This window comes from Rhinoraja longicauda, chromosome 1, assembly GCF_053455715.1.
Source record: "Rhinoraja longicauda isolate Sanriku21f chromosome 1, sRhiLon1.1, whole genome shotgun sequence".
Classification (NCBI taxonomy): Eukaryota; Metazoa; Chordata; class Chondrichthyes; order Rajiformes; family Arhynchobatidae; genus Rhinoraja; species Rhinoraja longicauda.
In genome coordinates, this window is record NC_135953.1 from 49,330,661 (window position 1) to 49,356,283 (window position 25,623).

The 25,623-nt window shown below is 39.2% G+C and overlaps 1 protein-coding gene across 3 annotated transcripts in view; it reads right to left on the minus strand.

Annotated features, from left to right (window-relative positions):
* Window positions 1-1,127: 1,127 nt before the first annotated feature.
* LOC144592421 (interleukin-6 receptor subunit beta-like) overlaps window positions 1,128-25,623 on the minus strand; it is a 61,664-nt gene continuing 37,168 nt past the window's right edge. For all 3 annotated transcript variants that reach the window (XM_078397021.1, XM_078397005.1, XM_078397013.1), the window contains exons 8-16: window positions 23,947-24,026; window positions 20,911-21,115; window positions 18,996-19,190; window positions 16,556-16,657; window positions 15,834-15,980; window positions 14,382-14,522; window positions 11,002-11,098; window positions 10,088-10,175; window positions 1,128-8,513 (exon numbers count right to left, since the gene is read on the minus strand). In XM_078397021.1, coding sequence (XP_078253147.1) covers window positions 7,782-8,513; window positions 10,088-10,175; window positions 11,002-11,098; window positions 14,382-14,522; window positions 15,834-15,980; window positions 16,556-16,657; window positions 18,996-19,190; window positions 20,911-21,115; window positions 23,947-24,026 — 1,787 coding nt within the window. In that variant the 3' untranslated portion in view covers window positions 1,128-7,781. The remainder of the gene's footprint in view (window positions 8,514-10,087; window positions 10,176-11,001; window positions 11,099-14,381; window positions 14,523-15,833; window positions 15,981-16,555; window positions 16,658-18,995; window positions 19,191-20,910; window positions 21,116-23,946; window positions 24,027-25,623) is intronic.

Sequence of the window (25,623 nt, forward strand, 5' to 3'; positions counted from 1 at the left end):
CTTTTTCTTTTTTTTAAAAAACTTTTAATTTAATTTAAAGTTTGTGTACCTTGTGTGTTGTGACTGTTGGCAGACCAATTTCCCTCAGGGGATAAACAAAGTTTTATCGTATCGTATATCTTTTTTTCAGTTTCATCCCCAGCTAGCTAAAGACCAACAGTTATCAATTGATTGCCTACGTACCCAAACGGGGGTCTATTAAAAGGTAGAAGGGGTGTTTTAATCGTCATATGGATAAAACGTTGAATTGTTCTCTAATACTTGCCAGTGCTCACCATCTCCGAGCCAGAACATTTCTGGTGACCTAGTGCATCCAGCGCTAACTGCCTTGATACTGATAAACAGAAGTCCAACTAGTTACAATAGACACAAAATGCTGGAGTAACTCAGCAGGACAAGCAACATCTCTGTAGAGAAGGAATGGGTGATGTTTTGGGTCGAGACCCTTCTTCTAGTCTGAAGAAGGGTCTCGACCCGAAACGTCACCCATTCCTTTTCTCCATAGATGGTGCCTGTCCCACTGAGTTACTCCAGCATTTTGTGTCTATCTTCGGTCTATACCAGCATCTGCAGTTCCTTCCTACAAGTCCCTACATGTCCCAACTAGTTAGTTTGGCTTCAAGACCATCAAAATGGAATATGGTCCAGTCCCATATAGGTCAGTTTGTAATTAATGCACTTCTATATTGTATACGTTGGCAATGCCATTCTCACCCTGGCCACTTCTAACATTTAACTTTCCATTTCACTTTATCTTTGCTACAACCATATTAAATGTAACCTACTTTTGATCAATATCACAAAGATGTTCTCCTATTGATACTGCATTGGCCTACTCAACCTCATTTCTCAAACACAGAATTGCTCACCTACTTATGGGATTTCCTACAGTGATGAAAAAAATCTATGTACTTCAGGAACTCTGTGCTTTTCCTTTATACCAACTGCATTACGGTTAATATTAGGGTAAACAAAACTGCTTGTTAATACAGCCCTAGAGTTTGAGATTATCCTGCATAATTGGTCTATTTAACCATGTTGTCAAACTCTGGATTATTGGACCAATAATAAAAACATCACACTACCAAGCGCAAAAAAACCCATTAACACGAAACTAGAATTGGGATGTTTTATTTTTTTAAATAGAAAAAGATTACACATACATACACGCACGCAGTGGTTATATAAAAGTTTGAAAAATAATTTTGTATCCAGTGCTTACTTCTGGGACTTTAAAATTCTGCATTACAAGAAAATGTAACATACCAAACATTAGTAAATGTCCTGAAATCATCAACATTGAATGTAGCACACAAAACCAGAAGAGACATGCATTTAATGGTCTGGTTTAGTCATGCAAGTGTAACAGAAAATCTACAGCGTCCTTTGTCAAGAGATTTTGGTATTGCCAAAAATACTAATAAAATTGCAACCCATTTGAATATTCCACCCTCATATTGTAATGTTTTGAGTGCTATTTTCCTTTATCATTGTCTAAACATTGTTAAGTATTGGCTCGGAAGGAACCAGATGTGAAATTTAGGAAGCAGAGCATACTTGTGATATGACTCATTTAGCTTCCTAACTTTTTTAATTTAAATTAAATTCCTTAATTTAAAGAGTCTTTTCTCTATTAAAGTTTACATTTATTCCAAAGCAATGTTTCCCAAGTTAGAACATGAGTTTAGTAGACTGATTCTTTTAACCAAATCATTGAACAACCTTAATTATGAACAGAATTACTCTAGATTTAAGAATATAATTATATAAAGGTTCACTGGAAATAAACATACTTGAATAAACATACTTTCAAAAGTGCCATACATTAATACATTATGAATACAGACTAAAGAAACAATCACAGAATTTTGTTTGATATAATTACCACCAGATAATACTGATTAATAAGAATATGGATTACACATTTACTCTTTAAAACGTGTACAAAGAGAAGTTTGAAGTTAGAATTAACATATCCACTTAATTCTCCCATTATGATTAACTTTGTTAAAAAAAAGAGAAGAGCTAATGAGTAGTTGTGCCCCAGTGGTATAGTTTTCAAATGCATCTTTTCATCACCAGTAATATGGATCAAAGCTTTCAAAACACCAAATCTTACTGTTAGGCACTTACAAAGATAAACTTCATAAAATAAAATGTTATTTGTGTTGAAACATTATAAACAGAAATAAAGCTTAAGATACTCAACAGATCAAGCAGCATCTGTGGAGAGAGAAATAGACTTAATGTTTCAGGTTGATAACCTGTTATTGATGATTATTCTGATGAAAGGTCATTGACCGGAGACATTAATCTTCTCTCTCTCCCAAATGCACTGGCCTGTTATGAGTCTCTCACATTTTGTTTTTATTTTAGATATCTAGCAAGTTTTGTTTTTGCTTTTCACATTAGCAGATAGATTCAAAGCGCACTACCACCTTCAAATTATTTATCACTAACCTAAACGTCCCCCTATATTAATAATATACTGAACTATTGCTGGATATTTTAAAATAGTTTCCTACTTATACAAATACTTTTTGCCTTATGATTCTTGAAATGCAATAATAGAATAGTCCCGATACATTATCCCCTGAACAGCACGTGATCACACCAAGCATATTTTTACTTTAGAACACAAACTTTTCAGGAAATTCTTGTGTATTGCATTTAATACACTGGAAATAACACTTGGACTCTATAAGTACGAGTTAGGTTCCAAAAAGGTAAATAATTTGCATTACAACACAATATTCCAAAGTACCTATAAATGCAGCAAATTGACACGCTTATAACTGTGGAAAAATGTTCTCGGAGCAATTTGTTGCCAAAAGTAACAGAATAGTAGGCGATCTAAATATATTTTTAATAATCCGTGATTATATTTTTCCAACATTAGTCCTTCTATTAATACAGAGGAACGGAACAATAAGCTGAGCCCTGATAGGAATTGTGGTTTTACAAATTACTATCTGAAAAGGTGATGGAAGCAGATTCCACGGTAATTTTTAAAAAGGAAATTAGATAAATAATTGAAGAAAAATTCTGCAGTGTTATGGAGAAAGAACGGGGGAATGGGATTTGTTAGACTGGTCTTCCAGAGATATTGCATAATACCGTGGCTTTCGTATAGGTATAAATAATTCCTTGATTTTAATATGCTTTGGAGGCAGGAAATTCAGGTTACAAAAAGTTGCCCAGGAAAAGTAAAGGGGGCACAATGAAAATGAACAAACTTTTTTTGGCTCTGGCAGAACTAGCACGGCATCTCTGGAGAACTTGGATATGTTTTGGGTTGGCATCCTTCTTCAGACTGATTGCAGTGGCAGGCAGGGGGAGGGGAGAGGAAAGGAGAAACTTGGGGTGGAATAAAGCCTGGCAAGTGATAGGTGGATTTAGGTGAGGAAAGTTTTTGATTAGCAAATGGTTGGCCAAATACCAGAGATGAAAAGACAAAGTATGAGATAAGGATAGAGGATGAGTAGATTATGAAACCAGAGAAAGAAATTTAGGTATGAGAATGGGGAACAGGAGAAATGGGTGCAAATCTAGGTAAGGCGCATGGAAGAGATGGGGAGAAATCGGAGACGGTGGGGATTATTGTAGCTTAGTGACCTAAAAATGAAAAATTCAATGTTCAAACTGTTAGGTTGTAAGCTACCCAAGCAATTTGCATGATCTTACTCTGGCACTGAAAGAGGCCCAGGACAGAAAGGTATGGGCTTAACACACAATTTACCGCTCCAGTGGCAGTATTCACATTTTGGGTATTTGCAATACCACCCCCCAAATAAAGCAAGTATTATAAAATTACATTTTAAAAACAAAAGTAAAAAGCTGTACTAGTGCAAATCTTTTCTCGATTGTGAATCCAGTTTATCTATTGTCAAAAATGTTTGTAGTGTTTTGCCACGTCTACACCTAACCATTTTCACTGATTTTTTATTTGGAAAAATAAAATGATTAAGTACAGCAAAGGGATAAAATTGGTACATTTTATTTACAATGATTATTGACATATTTGATTACTTAGATTTATCTTGTACCTTCCAGATCAAATATGCTTACTACCAGTCCCTGAAAACTATAATGCATATGGAACTAAATATGATAGCCACCATTAGAATTTAAAAAATTCAATTGACCTATATTTGACAATATTTAAAGAAACTTTATTCGAACAAAAAAAATAACCATGTCATAATGCTTAAAGATTATAAACATTTCTCTGGCCCATTGTAATAAAACTAATCTGCTTGACTGACAACAAAGCACAATGCTTTGCATTTCTTTCTGACCACAGTGCAATCTTTCTGCCATGCTAACACTTCTGGAATCATCTTCTTGGATTCTGAAATAACCCACGAAGTTAAAGTGAGATCTGCATGCAAGGCACGAGTGTCTTATGGGGCAGGGAGTGGAATAGTTTATGAGGCATTGCACTACTCCTGTTGTTTACCCGGACTTCTTTGGTTTCCTACTGTATGGAGACCCTGAATGCTTCTTCTGCACTTTGAGCAGTCTTGGGCCAGGGATTCCCAAAGGTCAAGGGGAGATAACCATTTCCAGGGAGGCTTTGACAACATCCTCTAATATTTTCATTCTGCCCAGTAACAGAGCTCAAAATAGTATATTTTGGGAGTCTGGCATCAGGTATGCATACAGCATGACCTGCCCAGTGGAGGTTATTGAGAGTAAAGCAAGTCACAATGCTGTGGGTGGGAAAGGATGCTAACATTGGTTCGCCCATCTTTCCAGTGGATTTGAAAGATTTTATGGACACACTGTTGGCAAAATCTTTCCAGTGGCTGGAGTTATTTGCTTCTAGCCCAGGTCTCAGAAGCAGTTGGTCAAGCAACAATCACCGTTCCCTCTAGCCGAGAATTATTTTTGCTATGTTAGTCATAGAATTATACTGCAATGAAACCGGCCCCTTTTCCCATTGTGCATGTTGACTAGCATGCCTCTCTCTACTAATCACTTGCCTGCAATAATTCCATATCCCGCTCTGCCCTACTCATCCAAATACATGCTCAGATCTCTCATAAATGTTGTACTGTTTCAGCCTTCACCCCCTCCTTGGGCAGCTCATTCCAAATACCAATTACCCAGTATGAAAAAGGTACCTCGGAGATCCCCTTCAAACCTCCCTCTCATCTTAAATCTATGCCCTCGAGTTTTAGAACCCCTACCATGGGAAATAAACATTGACTATCAACGCTATCCATAGAATCTCTCCTGATTACTCAACACTACGATCCCGCGAACATCTTGAGAATCTTTTTTTTTGCCACCTTTTCTTGCTTAATCATGCCTCTCAAAGAGTGTGGTGATCAGAACTGCGCACAATTCTCTAAGTGTGGCCTGATCAATGTTTGTACGACTAACGTGACATCCAAACTCCTTATACTCAATGTCATGGTCGATGAGGGCCAGCATGTTATATGCCTTCCTCACCACACTGTCTACCCGTGTTCCTATTTTCAGGGAACAATGTATTTGTACCCCAAAGTCTCTCTGTACAACATTCACTGTGGGTGCCCCACCCCAAGGTAATTTCTCCCAATGCATCACCATGCACATCTAACCTTTCAGACCAGCCTGCCATATAGGATCATGTTAAAAGGTTTGCTGAAGGTCTTAATCTTCAAACACCATTTTTTCCTCAATTGATCAAAGTCTCCGCAGGTGCAATGAAAGCGATGACGACTTTCATTGCCAATGTTTGTCTTTGCTGAGAAAGGACTCATGAGATATGGGAAGCAGTCCTTTTCTTCCCAGAGTCTTGCTGTAAACTTTCTTTTTCAGAAGGCAAGTTGGTAGAGGACATATGTCTGCAGATGTGAATATATAGCCCATCCCTCTTCTCATATGCTTCAGTAAATGATGATTTGGAGCTTGGGCTCTGGATGTGCCCAAGTGCCTGCATTTATTTACTGCAGCTCGACTCCTGAATTAGGGTAACCTTCATTCAGGAGTGAAAGTAGTCTAGATTCAACAATTTTCCATTAGCCCAGTAGATTAGTGGCAAGATGCAACATTACAGTGAAAAATGCAGAAATAAGCATTAGGCAACGACAGTTTTGCATGACGCTCGTTTTCATTACGATTGGCTCTGTTGGCTGTTATCAGGCTTGCATGCAATCAAGAAGCATATGCAAGATGGAAATGAATTTCTGCAGGTAGACAATGCTCCACAGCTTTTCCCAGATAACAAAATCAAGGGTTTTATTGAGGACGAGAAAAGGCCAGGCTGGTCCTATTCCTTGCATTTCTCTTTGAGACACACTGTCAAAAGCATGTTCACCACTCCTCTATTTGGATGGATTCCACACCGCAATTCTAAGTTGATAGCAGAGAGACCACACTATATACAAAATCAGAAGTCTAGCTGGAAGTCTTCTTTCTTGATTATAGCATTTGAGGTTCCCTGGAATAACCTCCTCTTTACTAGTGTGAATGATGAGCTTGTGGAATTGTTGCCAAAACTGCTTCTGGACAAATTTAGTACTCTAGCACTGGTCTTGTTGCTGCCTTGTTTTGTTTTGGTTCATGCATGGACATTGTCTCCATGTGGGTCAAAAACAGTGTCAATACGTAACTAAAAAGGCTGCTGTGAAATGAAATCAAGGATGTTCACTCCATTCTTGATAAGTTCAACCCCTTTCCTGGCCTTGGGTGTTCATATCATGGGTTGATGGGGCTCCTGTAATCTTGTTCTTCAGGCCATGAGTTTTCTGTTGGGTCTCAGCCTTCAGGTGCCTGCCTATCGAGCGTTTTATTTTTAATTGAAACGTTGTAAAGCTTCCAATTTGCATTTCTGTTGACTGGGAGTCTATTTACAGGTTGTCTGAGGCACTTTCTGGGATGAACGACACCTTTGCAGAGTACAGGAGCTTCATTTTTTTTAATGGCACAATTTCTATTGACACTGGTGTTTTGGGACAAGATTAATGGGGATGAGAGAGTGGACCTGTGCACAGTTGTGCAGTCATCAATGCCTTTTCTTCCGGGTGATATGGGCATCCTTGCAGTTTCTTGTTCAGAAAATGATTAACTCCAATACGTGTAAGTACCCAGACGGAATTGTTGTTATGAGATCTAGTGTACTTCTCCGACTACAAGACTGCTACCTATGATATCTGTGCTCCAAGCATTTTGCCAGAATTACCCATTTGGAACTAGCCTTTCTTACTCAATCACATCAAGCCAGAGGGTTATGTCTTTTCTTACTCTAGGTTGAAATCATCTTTGTGATTCACCGCCTTCCTCCAAGATACAGACAAGGATTCCCCCCCCCCCCCCAAATCAGAATAGAAGTGCTCGGCCTTATCTATAACAAGACAGACATGCTCACCTATTTTTGCCTTAGCCATCTATTCTCAGGAAACTACTGAGAACAACATATCTGGCAACAGGTACACATGCGCATGGCCAGGACAGGCCAAGTATATAGCTGGCTGCTGGACCAGGGACCGGGTTACATGCATGGCCAAAAGCTGAGTGTAGAATTAAGCATGTTCAACGGCACTGGCTAGCAAAGGGGCCAGGTTATTTGTGGACACCAGAAAACAACTCGTGCTCCAAAACTGGTGACGATGATTTTACACACACAATGTTTAAAAGCATGTTGATACAATGTTCTTAGTATAACTACAATTAGTTAAATTTCAAATAATTTGGGCTTACTTAGGATAAATATAAAGATTAAACAAGAGTCCACATTTTTCTTCATGATCTCCAAAATAAACGATGTTCCACCTCAAGCACAAAGTATAGACTTATTTTGACTGAGGCATATAACTGTTGTGCTTCACAGCCTGAGGCATGTAACTTTGCTGATCAGTTTCTAAACATTTGCTAAATCCCAAAAGGTCCAGTTTGACAACAGTTTGTTTATCATTGCTGGAGAACTCTTCAACAGCAGGACAAGATCCCTCAGAATTCTGATTGGAAACTTCCATTTGACCTAGTCTGAAGGAGCCACCTTCATCTATATCACCCATGACTTCACCTTCAGTTGAAGGTAGTTCATTCAAACTGGGTTCCTCATTCAAACGGGGTTCCTTGATATGACAATTTTGTTTAAAATACTGTCTTTTCACTTCCGTACTGCTGCTTCCAAAATTGCCATATGAATGTTCATCAGATATTTCTTCATTTTCTAGAAGAGGCTGAGTTGATTCTGACCGTGAAAAAACTTGAGCTGATGGTTGCTGACACTTGTAACCAGTATCAGTCACAAGTACAGTTGAATACTGAACTGTGCTTGTAGTAGTCTGTGCTGACTCACTATCGCTATCTGAAACACTTTGCCGAGGGGATGACATACATGAAGAACCTCCAATACCACTGCTGTGCTCTCCTGAGGTACTCTTTTCCTTCTTCAAAGATGACAATTGCTTGATTTCATCCTCATTAGATGGGTATTTATCATCTGCTTCAGCTTCAATAATAGTAACATCAGAAATAAAGCCATCTAGATTCACGGGATCCTTTGGGCCCAGGTTATTCTGTTTAAAACAAAAAATGTGAGTTTAAAATGTCATTTACAATCTGAACATGCAAAAGAAATGCAACAAAGAGCATTGGCAGAACGGGCAGAGAAAACTCATTTCAAATGATGAATGCAAGGACTAATTTGCATTTTTTGCAAAAAGCAAACTGTTGGAGAAACTCTGTTGTCGAGCAACGTCTGCAGGAGAGAGTGGGGGGGGTAAAGTAATTATCGATGTTTTGGGTTGAGACCAGGCAGCAGGACCGAATGGGGAGTTCACCCAACAAGTTGTTTTTTGCTTCAAATTCTAGCATTTGTGATCTCTTGTCGCTCGGTTTTCATTTTATACATTGCCATTCAGATCATCTCGACATACCAAATCACATAACAGCCACTGAGCCACTTTTCTCTCCCATATGCACGAATGATACCCAACATGACAGTTAATTTGCATACAGGTTCATTTAAACAATAGATGAAATAAAACTCTCCTCTCAATCTTAATCTCACCACATATACAGAGTTGGTCCACTCTGCACTTCAGTCTGAACATGGTTGATCAGTTGAGTGGGAGACTTCTCCACAACATTTTGTCGCCAATTTGAAGGCATGACTTGTGTCATTCTACTAAACAGTAAAAACCTAGAGATAGCTAATCAGCTTCCATTGTGACTGAAAAAAATGGGCATCACTAAACAGGACCACACTTTCATATGTAGGAAGGAACTACAGATGCTGGTTTAAACCAAAGGTAGACATAAAAAGTTGGAGTAACTCAGCGGGATCAGACAGTATCTCTGGAGAAAAGGAATAGGTGGCTTTTCGGGTCAAGACCCTTCTTCAGACAGAGAATCAAGGGAGTTCCCTGACTGAAGGGTCTCGACCCGAAAAGTCACCTATACCTTTTCTCCAGAGATGCTGTCCACATCTACATTTCTTGACATTAACACCAAATCAAAGAAATTCTATTTCTATTACACACCTTGATTTCAATTTATGCTTTTGCAGTCACATGCAAGAATAAGAGATTGTACATATTAAGAATGTTTATGCAAATTGAGTGCACATGTGCATATTTATCTGTTCATTATAATTAACTCCTATATACTAATTTTGAATTTGCACTCCTTTACTTATTGTTCCAGGCCAATCAAATAAAATTGTGAAGTTTTCCCCTCAAGTGGGTCAGATAGCATAGCGTTAAAACGTGCCACCACCATTGATCGGTCTTATATATTGCTCATCTTAAATACCAGTTGCAATTAAAGCAGCAAGTTTCAGGTACTTGAAACAGTAACTGTTCAGCCTGACCACCAGAGTACTTAGAATAATTTATTGTTTCAGATTTTCACCATCTGTGGCATTTTTTGATTTTCAACAGTTTGTGGCAGCTACATGCCTTTAGACAGATTGGTAGCAACAGTTAAACAAAAAGGTGTCAACTGCATACAAGTGTTGTTAGATAATAGTCTTTAGACCAGCTATCACAGTAGGAATCCATTATAATTATGCTTATCCAAATAAATTAATCTTTTAATTTTACTGTCTCCCAAAATAATTATTTTGATCGCAGATGTAATAAAGCAATACCTTGGTAAGATTTCCATTACCAGATGACCAATCAATAATCTTGCTGTTTGCAGGGTCTGGAACATTAGGCCAAACATACGTCTTAATCCTGTAAAGAAAAAGACATTTGAAATTAAACCAGTGGATCTCTTATTGCAATTTTCAGTGGGAGCTGGAATATGACTGTTCCTTAATGACAGATGCTCTACATCCTATATTCATTGCCGCTCATAAATAATAAAAAAACACTCTGGAGGGTCTTAACCCAAAACATTGCCTATCCACGTTCTCCAGAGCTGCCTGACCCAGCACTTGAGTTTTTAAACTCTAATGTAAATGCTTCTCATGCCGTTTGCCACACATTTCTCAGTTTTGTGTCTCTTAAGTTTGTCATGTGTGGAGTTCTAAACTCAGTTTGTAACTACTTTTCTACCTTTGATTTTTTTTTTGTTGCTCTGACCAATTAGGCATGTAACTATTTTTGTACACTCCTTTACTTGCGTATCTTACTACTGGTTCTAAAGATTAAAGTATGAGACATGAGAATTAGGGTAAGCACTATATTAAAAATAGATATTGTCGTTGGCAGAGAAGGCACATTGAAGAAAGACAGACTGCCTATATCTGGTTCTGGTATTTGTAACGTGTAGTGAAAAAGTACTGGGATTTAAAACTAAGCCAAAGGATAAAGGTAAAACTGTAGTCTTTCCATTGGCACAATAGATAAAATGAATTAAAGGACTGTGAAAAAGGGGAACATTTTGAGAATAAGTACACTGAAACTCAGATTAGGTCTGGCTTTGCTTACTTGGACACCATTCTCTTCCAGTTACAAAATAAATGACATGCATTGCTGATAAAATCTGTTAAAAGGTTCAGTACTTTAAAAACTGCTCAGCAAGTCATACCACAAATCCAAATTAAATTATACTTACAGATTCCTGTTTTTGAAGCAGAGTAGTATCACTACCATGGTAATTAAGAGAAAACCTAGACAAATCGGTACCACAATTGCCTCAATTTCACCTTTTGCTGCAAAAAACAAAGAAATAATATTGCTATTGTGTCGAGAAAATTGACAGAGGAAAACGAAAGGAAAACCGGAGACTTCGAGGTTTGCTCCAAGAGACTTTAATTGCATGACATCATGGAGAGATGGTGGCAGTTAACTGCTCACTGGTTCTCTGACTTTACAGCAGAATTAGCTGACAGTTATACAGTGCAGTAAACAACTCATTTTTTGTTAGATACAATTATATGAAAACGTACTTCGTCCTTGGCTATATGTTTTCCTGTTATTCCTCTCTACTACATGGGTATTAATTATTTCATTAGTCATAATATACTTTTTGTTTATGTCAATCTTATTCAACAACAGATGGTTAATACAAGTGAAACATAATACAAGGGCATCTTGACATTATTCTATCTGATCTTTCAAGCAGATCGTCTTCATAGCCTCGACCTTCATAGCCATCGATGGCAAAGAATTCCACAGATTCACCACCCTCTGACTAGACTCCTGCCCTCCATCCCTTCCCCCAGTGCACACCTTCTCTCCGTATGCTCCACTTCCATTCCAGAGTCCCATATTTTACCTTTTCACTCCCCTTTCCACCTATATCCTTCTCTACAGTTCACTTCTACTCTTCTTTCCTCATCTGACACCCCTTTGTTTATTTTTCACTTGAGCAGCTCACTCTTTCGAGGAGAAGCTAATCTAAAATTAGCATAGTCATAGAGTGATGCAGTGTGGAAACAGGCCCTTCGGCCCAACTTGCTTACACCTGCCAACATGCCCCAGTTACACTAGTCCCACCTGCCAGTGTTTGGTCCATATCCCTTCAAACTTGTCCTATCCAATTGTCTACTGTTTCTTAAACGCTGGGCCAATCCTAGCCTCAACTACCTCCTCTGGCAGCTTGTTACATACACCCACCACCCTTTGTGTGATAATTTTTTTTTGTATTTTGTATTTTTTTGCTTTTGTATTCAAGTCCTCTTGACATAAATCCTAGCATTGAATTTGCCTTCCTTACTACCGATTCGACTTGCAAATTAACGTGTTGGGCGTGCTGCTGGAAGTTGGGGGTCTGGTGCTGGAAGGTCATAAGTGATAGCAGGTCATCAAGTTCGAGAAAGATTTAAAGGGGCTTTTTCTTCACGCAGAGTGAAATGAACTGCCAATTACTTACTCCATCCTTCTGCCAATCACTGCACCTCACCTGTATCCACCTATCAGTGACCAGGTTTTGCCCACCCCCATTTATCTTTTTCAGCTTTCTCTGTGTACGAGTTGCAACCATATTGCAACTATACAAGATGTGGGTGAGACGGCTCCAGTCGCGTGCTCAAAGAGTGTGCCGACCAGCTGACTGACGTGCTAACGGACATCTTCAACATCTCCCTGACCCAAGCTGTTGTTCCCTCATGCTTCAAATCTGCTACCATCATCCCAGTACCCAGGAAATCTCTAGTAACATGCGTCGATGACTACTGCCTCGTGACACTGACATCGGTCGTTATGAAGTGTTTCGAGCGGCTGGTCAAGACATACATTAACGCCTCCATCCCAAACACACTGGACCCCCACCAATATGCATACAGGCAGAACCGCTCCGCTGAGGATGCAATCGCTTCTGCCACCCATCTAGTCCTGCCTCACCAAGAGAATAAAAACACCTATGCACGTCTGCTGTTCATCGACTTTAGCTCAGCGTTTAACACCATCATCCCCCAGACTCTGATAAGTAAGCTGAGCTCTCTTGGTCTGAGCACCTCAATGTGCAATTGGATTTTGGACTTTCTAAGTAACAGGACACAGATGGTCAGAGTCCACACTCGGTCATCTCTCAGTGCCACTGTGAACACCGGAGCCCCCCAGGGCTGAGTGCTGAGCCCACTTCTGTTTGCACTGCTGGCCCATGACTGTGCAGCCATACACCAGGCCAACCACATCATCAAATATGCGGATGACACCAGTCATGGGGCTCATCACCAATGGCGATGAATCCGCCTACAGGGACGACGTGAGGCAGCTTGAGCTCTGGTGCAGAGACCACAACCTCTCTCTGAATGTCGACAAGACGAAGGAGATGACTGTCGATTTCAGACGGGCTGGAGCAACTCACTCCCCCCTGCAGGGCTGTGGAGACAGTGCACAGTTTCACGTTCCTGGGAGTGCACATCACAGACAATCTCTCCTGGAGTTAGAACACCTCCTCCTTAGTGAAGAAGGCAGGTACGGTAGCGCAGCGGTAGAGTTGCTGCTTTACAGCGAATGCAGCGCCGGAGACTCAGGTTCGATCCTGACTACGGGTGCTGCACTGTAAGGAGTTTGTACGTTCTCCCCGTGACCTGCGTGGGTTTTCTCCGAGATCTTCGGTTTCCTCCCACACTCCAAAGACGTACAGGTATGTAGGTTAATTGGCTGGGTAAATGTAAAGGTTGTCCCTAGTGGGTGTAGGATAGTGTTAATGTATGGGGATCGCTGGGCGGCGAGTACTTGGTGGGCCGAAAAGGCCTGTTTCCGGCTGTATTTATATGATATGATATGATGATAAAGCTTTGGGCTTGGAGCATAGCAAACTGAGGTAACCTTATAGAGGTATATAAAATCATGAGGGGCATAGGCAAGGTGAATAGATGCAGCCTTTTTTTCTCAGGAGAGGCAAGTCTAATATTAGTAGGTCATCAACATAGAATCATAGAGTGATACAGTGTGGAAACAGGTTATTTGGCCCAACTTCCCCACACTGGCCAACATGTCTCAGCTACACTAGTCTCACCTGCCCACGTTTGGCCCATATATCTCCAAACCTGTCCTATCCCTGTACCTGTCTAACTGTTTCTTAAGTGTTGGGATAATCTCTGCCTCAACTACCTCCTCCGGCAGCTTGTTCCACACCCCCACCACCCTTTGTGTAGAAAAGTTACCCTTCAGATTCTTATTAAATCTTTTCTCCTTCACCTTAAACCTATGTCCTCTGGTCTTAATTACTTTGCAAAAAATTCTAAACACCTGTTTTCACTTCTTCATTCTGGGGTATTGTGTGTAGATTGATGATTAAAAAAAAAGAATTTAATCAATTTTAAAATAAGGCTGTAACGTAACAAAATGTGGAAAAAGTGAAGGGGTCTGAATGCTTTCTGAATGCACAGTATATCCGGTAGTTTCCTATTATCCTAGCAAATGCTATTGTAAAAAACAAGTTAAATTAATTGGTGCCTCATTTAACTACTTTTAGAGTGCAATTTGCCACTTAATATTCAGAAATGCATTTAATTTGGAGATTTGAGAAAATATAATACTTACCAAAATTTGAAGTAGTAAAATTAACTTCAGAACTGTTTGTGCCTCCTTTGACTGTTGATGCCATGACACGTACCACATACAAAGTATTGCCCTTTAATGATTTCAGTACAAACTCTTGATGCTTTGGTTCAACAACAATACCTGAAAATAGGTTGGTAGAATTAGAAACAGCTTGCATCTTTTTTTTTCAAATCCTCATCCAATTATGGCCAATATATAATATTCCTAACTGTTTGCTACACTTGCATCATAAATTTCAACAATTTGTGTACAAGGATACCTGATTTTCCTTTACAAAATACCGTTTTCTAATCTAATGCAAAAGCGGACATTTTCTATTTCCTCCCCACCTTATATTCCATCTGCTATGGCCTGTCTTCTTCCCATTGAAGTGCCTCTGCATTATCCTCACTAACCATACTATCACCAAGATTTGAATCATTCACATACTTGATTCCGATATAAATCGCAAAAAGCTGGATCTCAAGCACCAATTCCTTGGGCACTCCATTAGTTACATTAACCTCTCAACTGAAAAAGAACTTGTTTATGTGCGTTGTTCTGTCTATTAACCAAACTTAAATTTGTGCAATTATATTACCCACAATCCCATATGTTCCACTATCGTTCAATAATCTTAGTTGCACCTTATTACAGGACGTCTGCAAATTACTGGTTTGCCCTTCACCTTCCAGTTAATCTTAAAAAAACTTTAAATGGTTTGTTAAAAAACAAATACTCTTTCATAAATCAATGCTTGTTCTGCCAATCTTCTTATTTTCAAATGCTGTTACTTCAATAATGGATTCTAGCACATTTCCCTTCAGATGCCAGGTTGACTGGTCTGTCGTCTCCTTTATCTCACCCTCCTTTATTGAATAGAAGAGTTGCTTTGCTGCCTTACACCCTGTGGGGACCACTGATTGTAGCATCTATGCAACTTGGTAGATATACTTGTCGTCATCTTCCTATTTCCCAAGTCACCCTGCTTATGACCTTGAGATGCAGGCCATCAAGATTCTAGAGCTTTATCAAGCTTTCACTCCCAAGGCTCGATTTTTTTTAACCTATGCTAATTTTTTTCAGTTCGTGATTTTCTCTGGGTCTGTTGTTTTCCATTATTTCTTAGGAGTTATTGTTTTTGTCTTCTTCCATGAAGATTCTCACAAAGTTTGTTTAATTTCTCTGCCATTTTCTTATTCGCCATTATAGACCGAAGCAGGTGAAATTATAAGGGATCCACATTAATTGAAATATATAACTTCGGCTAACCTTTTCTCCACAATAACACTGCAATTTCAATATTTGTTTAAGTGTAGTTAAACCTATCCTTTAGAAGAATTGTGTAAAATTATGGCATTGTGGAAATTATATTTAAAGCAACAAGTTTTAAGTTGCAGGGAAGGGTGAGAAATTAGTAATGTCTGAATTGAAAGGCTTCCTTTTGCTTACTTGATTCATTTGAATTGCCACTCTTGTAAAATATGGTGTAATGTGTGATGAAACCACGCTGTTCATTTACAGGTATTTCTTTCCACATCAATTCAACTTCTTTTTTCCCCACATGTTTCAGTTGAACGGAAGGGCCATTCACTGGACCTAAGAACCAGGATAAAGTCAGCTTTTATTATACCTTGTTCATTGCTAAACATGATGGCATATGAGTAATCAAACCTTCATTCCTCAAGTTATTTTACTAAAATTTATTAAAAATCAATTGCAATTAACATTGCATTTATCATGAGAAAATCAGTTCCAATGGTTAATATTTTTGACATCAGGCTTTTCCAGGATAGAGACAGCATGAAAAGTTAATAATAAAATTCTACCCATACATTTTCAATGCTATAGAAGCTGTATATAATACATTAATATTGAATATTTTGGTTCTTATCAATTTAACAAGGCTGCAAAATTTTGAAACATTACTGCCATCCCACTAGTGTTCATTAAGAACAGGACACAAACTTATTGCAAATATGATGTTCTTTAACAAGAAATCTGCCAGCCTAACAGATCACATCTAAAATATATCAACATATGTGAAGACATGCTGATTAAAGATCCAGATAAATTGATGATAGAAAATATACAGAAATGAATCTTAATAAATTTCAGCTTTATAATTAAATAACTTGAGTCTTTTGCACTCAAAAGTAAGAATATATACATACGATCCTGTTGCAAGTATGCCAATTTTGAATATGGACCTCCTGGACGACCACCGTACAGAGGGTAAATAGTTATACTATAACGCTTGAATGGCATAACGTGATCTGCAGAAGAGAAAAATGAAATTAAGATATTTCAGTCGTGAAACTAACACCTGGCTAAATACCATTACCAAATTAGCTTCACTAATTTAATAGTTAATTTAGATAAGGGAAACTGCGCGGCAACAAGCTCTATGGCCCACCGAGTCCGCATAGACCAGCGATCCCTGCACATTAACATTATCCCACACACAGTATAGACAATTTACATTAAGACCAAGCCAATTAACCTACAAACTCGGTGTAAGTCTTTGGAGTGTGGGATGAAACCGAAGACCTTGGAGAAAACCCCAAAACACACGTAGGTCATGGGGAGAACGTACAAACTCCATACAGACAGCACCCGTAGTCAGGATCGAACCCCGGTCCCTGGCGCTGTAAGGCAGCAACTTTACCACTGAGCCACTAATGCAATCTGCATCATTCGTGAAATTAAGGTGGTGCAGATAATCTAATTATGAATAAGTATCCTTTAACAGTGATCTAATAATGTTAAACTTCAGAGTAAGGTGTGCAAAATTAACTTCTGGATTAGACAATAGACAATAGGTGCAGGAGTAGGCCATTTGGCCCTTCGAGCCAGCACCACCATTCAATGTGATCATGGCTGATCATTCTCAATCAGTACCCCGTTCCTGCCTTCTCCCCATACTCCCTGACTCTGCTATCCTTAAGAGCTCTATCTAGCTCTCTCTTGAATGCATTCAGAGAATTGGCCTCCACTGCCTTCTGAGGCAGAGAATTCCACAGATTTACAACTCTGACTGAAAAAGTTTTTCCTCATCTCCGTTCTAAATGGCCTACCCCTTATTCTTAAACTGTGGCCTCTGGTTCTGGACAACCCCTACATTGGGAACATGTTTCCTGCCTCTAACATGTCTAACCCCTTAATAATCTTATATGTTTCGATGATCCCCTCTCATCCGTCTAAATTCCAGTGTGTACAAGCCTAGTCGCACCAGTCTTTCAACATATGACAGTCCCTCCATTCCGGTAATTAACCGAGTAAACCTACACTGCACGCCCTCAATAGCAAGAATATCCTTCCTCAGATTTGGAGACCAAAACTGCACACAGTACTCCAGGTGCGGTCTCACTAGGGCCCTGTACAACTGCAGAAGGACCTCTTTGCTCCTATACTCAACTCCTCTTGTTATGAAGGCCAATATTCCATTGGCTTTCTTCACTGCCTGCTGGACCTGAAGCTTCCTTTCAGTGACTGATGCGCTCGGACACCCAGATCTCGTTGTACGTCCCCTTTTCCTAACTTGACACCATTCAGATAATAATCTGCCTTCCTATTCTTACCACCAAAGTGGATAACCTCACACTTATCCACATTAAACTACATCTGCCATGCATCCGCCCACTTACACAACCTGTCCAAGTCACCCTGCAACCTCATAGCATCTTCCTCACAGTTCACACTACCACCCAGCTTTGTATCATCTGCAAATTTGCTAATGGTACTTTTAATCCCTTCACCCAAGTCATTAATGTATATTGTAAATAGCTGCGGTCCCAGCACCAAGCCTTGCGGTACCCCACTAGTCACTGCCTGCCATTCTGAAAGGGACCCATTTATCCCCACTCTTTGCTTTCTGTCTGTCAACCAATTTTCTATCCATGTCAGTACCCTACCCCCCAATACCATGTGCTCTAATTTTGCCCACTAATCTCCTATGTGGGAGCTTGTCAAAGGCTTTCTGAAAGTCGAGGTACACCACATCCACCGGGTCTCCCCTGTCAATTTTCCTAGTTACATCCTCAAAAAATTCCAGAAGATTAGTCAAGCATGATTTCCCCTTCGTAAATCCATGCGGACTCGGAACGATCCTGTTATTGCTATCCAAATGCTCCGCAATTTCGTCTTTTATAATTGACTCCAGCATCTTCCCCACCACTGATGTCAGACTAACTGGTCTATAATTTCCCGTTTTCTCTCTCCCTCCTTTCTTAAAAAGTGGGATAACATTAGCTACCCTCCAATCCACAGGAACTGATCCTGAATCTATAGAACATTGGAAAATGATTACCAATGCGTCCACAATTTCTAGAGCCACCTCCTTAAGTACCCTGGGATGCAGACCATCAGGCCCTGGGGATTTATCAGCCTTCAGTCCCATCAGTCTACCCAACACCATTTCCTGCCTAATGTGGATTAAAAAGTATTGAAAAATAACAAATACAATTAAATTTCCAGAGAAACTTCTTGGCACAAATATTAAAAGATCACTCCAATTCAAAGCAAAGAGCCCTTGAACAAAGTAATTATTATATTAAACACATACTCAAAATTCTTAAAACTGCAATTGACGGCAAGATAACAGGAATCACACACCTTTTAAGAAAGTTTTTTCCACAGTTTTTTGCTCCTGTTGCCAATACAAGGGCCCACGACACAAATTAGTGGTGAACACTTCACACCATTCTATTATGTAGCTACTAACTACATTAGTAGACTTGGGCGGCTCCCATTCCACCATCAAGCGACCATCTTGAGAATAAGCATTGAACTTGTGTACAGCTGGCGGTTCTAAAAGAGAATTAAATATTTTCTGATTAAAATGACGTATATTCCTTTTGGTTGCAAATTTATTCTGAAATATTTTGAACTTTGCAATATTTGTTATACTCCTCATATTTCAGCACCTTTTAATTATCACATGGAGTACAGAAATTGTGACTTTTTAGCCCTTTGAGCCTGTTTTGCTTATGAACAGATCGACATCTGGTAATTCACAAGTTCATATTTTTGTTCCTTATTTATGAAAGAGGTGAAATATGCTGGATGTAGCATGTGTACCAGACCCTTTGCCTTTGGATCCCACTCAATTGCATCTATCCCAGTTAAGTACAGAAAGTTGATCTTGGTGATCCTTGGTACCTGGAAGTCAAGTAGTGATGCCAAAGCTGTGATTTGGCCTTAAATATCATAATACTGAGAACACCTTAACAGGCTTTGTTGGGAGGCTGGGTGGTCCTTTGCCAATTGTCAAAATGGGTGATTTTACTTTTATACCTTTAAAATAAATCACTAATGTTCAGAGAGATTTAAAATTAGTTTTAAATCAAGGTTTAATTGAAAACCTACTAAAACATACACAACCCAGTAAAAGAAAATATTCACATGCAAACTGGAAGTACTGCACTTTTATTCCACTTGGGTAGCTTATAATCCAAACGTTATGAACAATGAATTCTCCAATTTAAGGTAACTACAATACCCCACCCTTATTCCCTACCACCCGTACTCCACCTTGACTCTCACCCATTTCTCTCCTCCCCATCCTCTTTCACCTACATTCTTCCTCTAGCTTCACGATTCACAACTTCAATCCTTTAGTCTCACACCTTCTGCTTTTTCATCATTGGCCTTTGTCCAACCATCTGCCTCTCAACCCCTCCCTCCCCTCCCCCCCCCCCCATCTCCTATATCCATCTATTACCTGCCAAGCTTTGTCCTGCCCCTCCTCTCTTCTTGCTTTCTGTCCCCATCCCCCTCACAATCAGCCTGAAGGGCCCTCACCCAAAACGTCACCGATCCATGTTCTCCACATAGCACAGATGCTACCTAACCTGCTTAGATACTCCAGCAAGTTGTGCCTTTTTTAAATAAAATATTCCTAAAACAATGCAAATATAAAATTAATTTACTTTCCACAATTTCCGAGGAGAGAAATCCCCCATGGCAGGTCTGACTGATATAGAATCAGAGAGTGGTGGATTTTCCTCTGGGCACTGTCACTGGACTCCTCCATCCAGCATCAAAGCAGAGTGACTTGAGGCAGTATCTCATTGGGTCCACATGATTATGTAGGTTCCCAATGGAACCAATATTCTAGGCTTCATGGATTTTAGTCCTCTAGATACAATGGCCTGAATACTTTGTGTTTGTTCAGAACATTTTAATGTTGTCGATCACGAAACATTCATGATCTCCTCTGTCTCAACTCCCTCCCCACCCCCAATCATTTTCCCTAGTTACAATTTTGTCCCTTTTCTTTATTTCTGAATATACCTTTGTAATTACATCTTTCATTGACTTCCTATTCCCTTAATAAATATGTGGAATAGTTAAGATGCTATACAAGGGGATCCTAATTATGTCCTGCAATTCCCAGGGGTCCCACATTGTGCTTAATCATTATTTTCCCAAATACATGACAGAAAGGATGATCACTGTGGAAGGAATAGACCCTATCAAAGAGCAGGCCGATGTTCACATGACACAATCTTCATAAAACATAGCTTACCTGTCTCCCATGTGTTAAGTACTATTAAGGTTTCCTCCGGAGAGCTGCCAACTGAATTGCTTGCAATAAGTGAAATTTCACAACCGAGTTGCAAAAGGTTAATACTGTACTCCAGATCTGTAGTGTTGATTTTTAAAGATTTCTTTTGCTTAATTTTCAATTGGTATCCCAAAATAATTCCATTGGTATCTGACTTATCAAGTTCCTGTACATTTGATAAAATGGTTGAAATGGAATTAAAATGGGAGGCAGTAACAATGGAGGCAAATTTGCACAAATATTAAAACATAAAATAATGTCCTTTACAATATTTGACTGATATTCAGTAATAAGTCACGTAGAATTAATACACGTTTCTATTTCCTTACACACAAAACAATTAAATCCACAGCATTTTCAAAATATAAATATAATTTTATTTTATTTTAAAAAGAAGCTAAAATTTCCAAATTAATTTCATTTATAATAGGTTCATTGAAGTGTAATTAGAACATTTTCAAGATCCATGTTACTTTATGAGCAAGATTACCTTTGAGTTCTCCCAGCACGATTGAAAAATAATTTTATTCCAAAAATATTCTAATTTTGAAGTCAGCATAAATCCTAAAAAAGGCCAAATATTTACAGAAATTCATTCATATGCCCTCTGGCCTCCCAGCCTAGTGTCATTAAGGTGAAGATCTTTCCCAATATTGAACACGAGTTTTGACACAATGCCATTTATGTTTAGTATTGTCCATGGTATACTTCTAATATTCAAATGAACCTTTAAATTAAAAAATATATATTTTATCTAGCAGATAAAAGGTTGTGAGAAGGTTCGCACAGCTGAGAAGGTTGTTGGCTGCACCCCCATTGACGAACTGTACACTGCAAGGGCCAGGAAGTGAGCGGGCAAGATCATCTCTGACCCCTCTCATCCTGGCCACAAACTCTTTGAAGCACTTCCCTCTGGAAGGCGACTCCGGACTGTCAAAGCAGCCACAACCAGACATAAAAACAGCTTTTTTCCACGAGTGATAGTTCTACTCAACAACCAAAGTCTGTAGTCTCTTTTTTATTCTGGTTTATTTTCACCCACATGTTTAGACCGTAATGGTGTATCCTTATTGTTTTGATGTGTTTATGCTTTATTCTTAATTGTTAACTGTATGTTTGTGTTGTTATTTGTGAGCAGAGCACCAAGGCACATTCCTTGTATATGCATACTTGGCCAATAAACTTATTCATTCATTCAGATGAAGGGAAGCAGCATATTATTTGAGCTTTTGGAATATTTATTTGAACTCTTGTATCAATTACAATCTGTTTGAATTGTTTGAATAGCAAATAATATAAAAGTAGGGGGGCAATGATGGAATTGTACAGAACACTGGTGAGGCCACAGCTGGAGTATTGTGTACAGTTCTGGTCACCACATTATAGAAAGGATGTGATAGCTTTGGAGAGGGTGCAGAGGAGATTCACCAGGATGCTGCCAGGGATGAAGGGCCTCGGCTATGAGGAGAGACTGGGCAGACTGGGGTTGTTTTCCCTGGAGCAGAGAAGGCTGAGAGGGGACATGATCGAGGTGTACAAGATCATGAGGGGCATAGATAAGGTAGATGGCGGGGAACTTCTTCCACTGGTGGAAGGTTCAACAACGAGGGGACATAGATACAGGGTAAGGGGAGGGAGGTTTCGGGGGAATGTGAGAAAGAACTTTTTCACCCAGAGGGTGGTTGGAGTCTGGAACTCACTGCCTGGGGTGGTGGTGGAGGCGGGAACATTTACAACGTTTAAGAGGCATTTGGATGGGCACTTGAAGTGCTACAACATTCAGGGCTACGGTCCAAATGCGGGAAAATGGGATTAAAATTAGACTGTGTTTGGTAACGGGCGGCGCGGACACGATGGGCCGAAGGGCCTCTTTCTGTGCTGTAGGACTCTATGACTCTAAATACAAAATAGTCGGGACTTTCTGTTTAAAGATAATGTATATGTTTTTCATGTAACATTGGATTTATTAAGCACTACAGTTTAATTCAAAAGTTATTAAGGAAGATAAATGAGGTATCATCAATTTGTGACATGTACAATTAATTATTAGCCACCTTAAAAAAACATTGGTGTTCCATCCAGTAGACCTTCAATAGTTCCAACTATGCCACTTTTGGACTAACCTTGCAATTCATTCAATTTGTTCCCTCACTCCATGCTTTTTAAAAAATCACATTAGTAACATTGTGAATGGTAAGCAAATACATTGACTATTCACCTGGAATTAATTTGAACCCCATTAATTGTAGTGACAAAAATAATTCTGGGATACAATTTAGTATCCTTGATGGTAATTATGAAACCAACAGGTTGTCATAATAACCTAGGTTGTTCATTAGAGCAGTGCTGCATAGGAAATCTGGGAAACTCAGTTTGGCTTCCGAGTGATAATTCTTAATTGCCCTTTGAAATGCTTATTTCAAGGTGGAGTTAATAATGAACAATACCAGCTGGTCACAGCAGCAATCAACACACAAGGGGATTATACTATATATATTCCAACTATTACTATAAGATTCAGTGCACATCTACTGTCAAGCAATCTTATGATATGCAAAACTAAATGTGTCTGATTTGAACAGAAGTGCAATTTATACACCAAATGCATTTCTGATAATCCTCTCAAAATATGGTTTGCACAATCACCTGGGCCATATTTGGTCCATCATGTCGACTTGGAGAGATTGGTTGGCAGACTTCCAACTATATACAGGCCCACCCAACCTCCATGTTACCGGGAGAAAGGAAGTTGATAGCTTGAGTTCTTAAAAAATAGCCCGAATTGTGATGTTTCCATGACAAAGTCATGTCCTATGTGTAAGTGTCAAAAAGAGAGTAAATAAAAATGTTAATTTATCATTCCCACCTCCCCTACACAAATTCTATGAATACAATTTTTTTCCATATCTCAAATTTTTGGGTAGTGATTGGTGAATTCTGTAAGGGTGAATTTACATAATCAGACACCTGCAAAGCAGGGTTTGCCAGTAAAGTTACCTTCCACATGATATGTATTCTTCTCTTTGGATATTGTAGGTTTTGAATTGTTCTCCAAATGTGCGGCCTTCCTGTTGGCACTAGTAACAAAATGGCAAAGGCAAAACATTTGTTTAAAGAAACAGTAGTGGTATGAGCCAATAACTGTATTACAAGTACATTAAACTCAAATATCAGTATTTCTGGAAAATGATTATCAATTTGGTGGCGAGTCAGCATTTGCAGATAAAGATTCACACATTTTAATAAAGCTATTTCAATTCTGGACCACTCGTCAATCTTGCAAGCCCTACCACTCCTTCCCAAGCACATAAACCTCTGGCATGCAAGAGGTAAGAGGAGGAAAATAGCAACAAAAAAAACAGAAACACTTTTTGTGTACTAGCACTACTGAGTAAAATGATGAAAAGTCATGAATAGATAGGGAGCAAACAATTATAAAGAATTATCCCTGGTGCCCTGGCTGGCTGGCACTCATCTCTTTCAGCATCAATAAATCAGTTTACACATTGCTGGTGGGAAGCTGTCGCACGTTCATATTTCCTGTATTTACAAAAAAAGGAGGTACATTTCCCAAGTACTTCATTGGTTGGATAGTACTTTTAGAACACCAAGAACAATAAAAATACGAGCAAGAGTAGGCCACTGGGCAACTCAAGCCTACCCTGCCATTTAAATGATCAAGGTTGATCTGTCCCACGTCTCATCACCTCTTCTATGCAAATTTCCAGAAGCCTTCAAGTTCCTGACATTTCAAAAATTCTAGTTCCTCTTTCAATACCCCCCCCCCCCCCGATCTCATCAGCACAACCCTCTTGGCTATGGGTCTAGAGATTCATCACCCACTGCAAGAAGTAGTTTCCACATCTTAGTTTTAATCAACCTTCCTCTAATCTTGCAATGATTTCCCTTTGTTCAAGATTTCCCCACTAGTGGGACCATCTTGGCACCCACCCTGTCATCCCACTTCAGGGGCTTTCAATTAAATTTCCCTTCATTCTTCTAAACCTCAAAGATTATGTAATCATAAATGTGGAAAAATGGTTATGTACTAACCCACACTTCTTTGGGATGCAGGAGGACTTGGAGGAAGCCCACCTGGTCAGAGAGAATGTGCAATGTCCATGCAGACAGCAGCCAAGTTTAAATTTGAACACAGCTCACTGGAATTGTAAGCACCATCTCAATAAACTGCACCACAGAACTCTCCACACCCCCCACCACCACCAACAATGTAGATCTAATTTCTTTAGCAAATAGTGAGAGGATAACACTTTCATCCCAGGAATTTTGGACTGCTGCCATTGGCAGTACATCCTTTCTTAAACAAGGGGACTGGAATTGTGCACAGTACTGCAGGTGGCCTCACCACTATGCTTTCCAATTGTAAAAATATTTCCCAATTTTTAAACTTACATTTTCTTATAATAAGAACAAAGGCAAAATTTACCTCCATACTACTTGCTGGACCTGCCAACATTTTGCCATGTGCATGAGAATACCCAAATCCCTCCATATTTCACTCATCTGCAATCTCTCTCCAGTTAGCTAACTGTCAAATTCTAGACTCCTTTTAATGGTACATAACTGCACACTTTCCCACAATAAACTTTTCTCCAAATTTTCCAACAAGGTTATGACAAACTCAGTAGAAATACAATTATAGGTGTTTCTTTT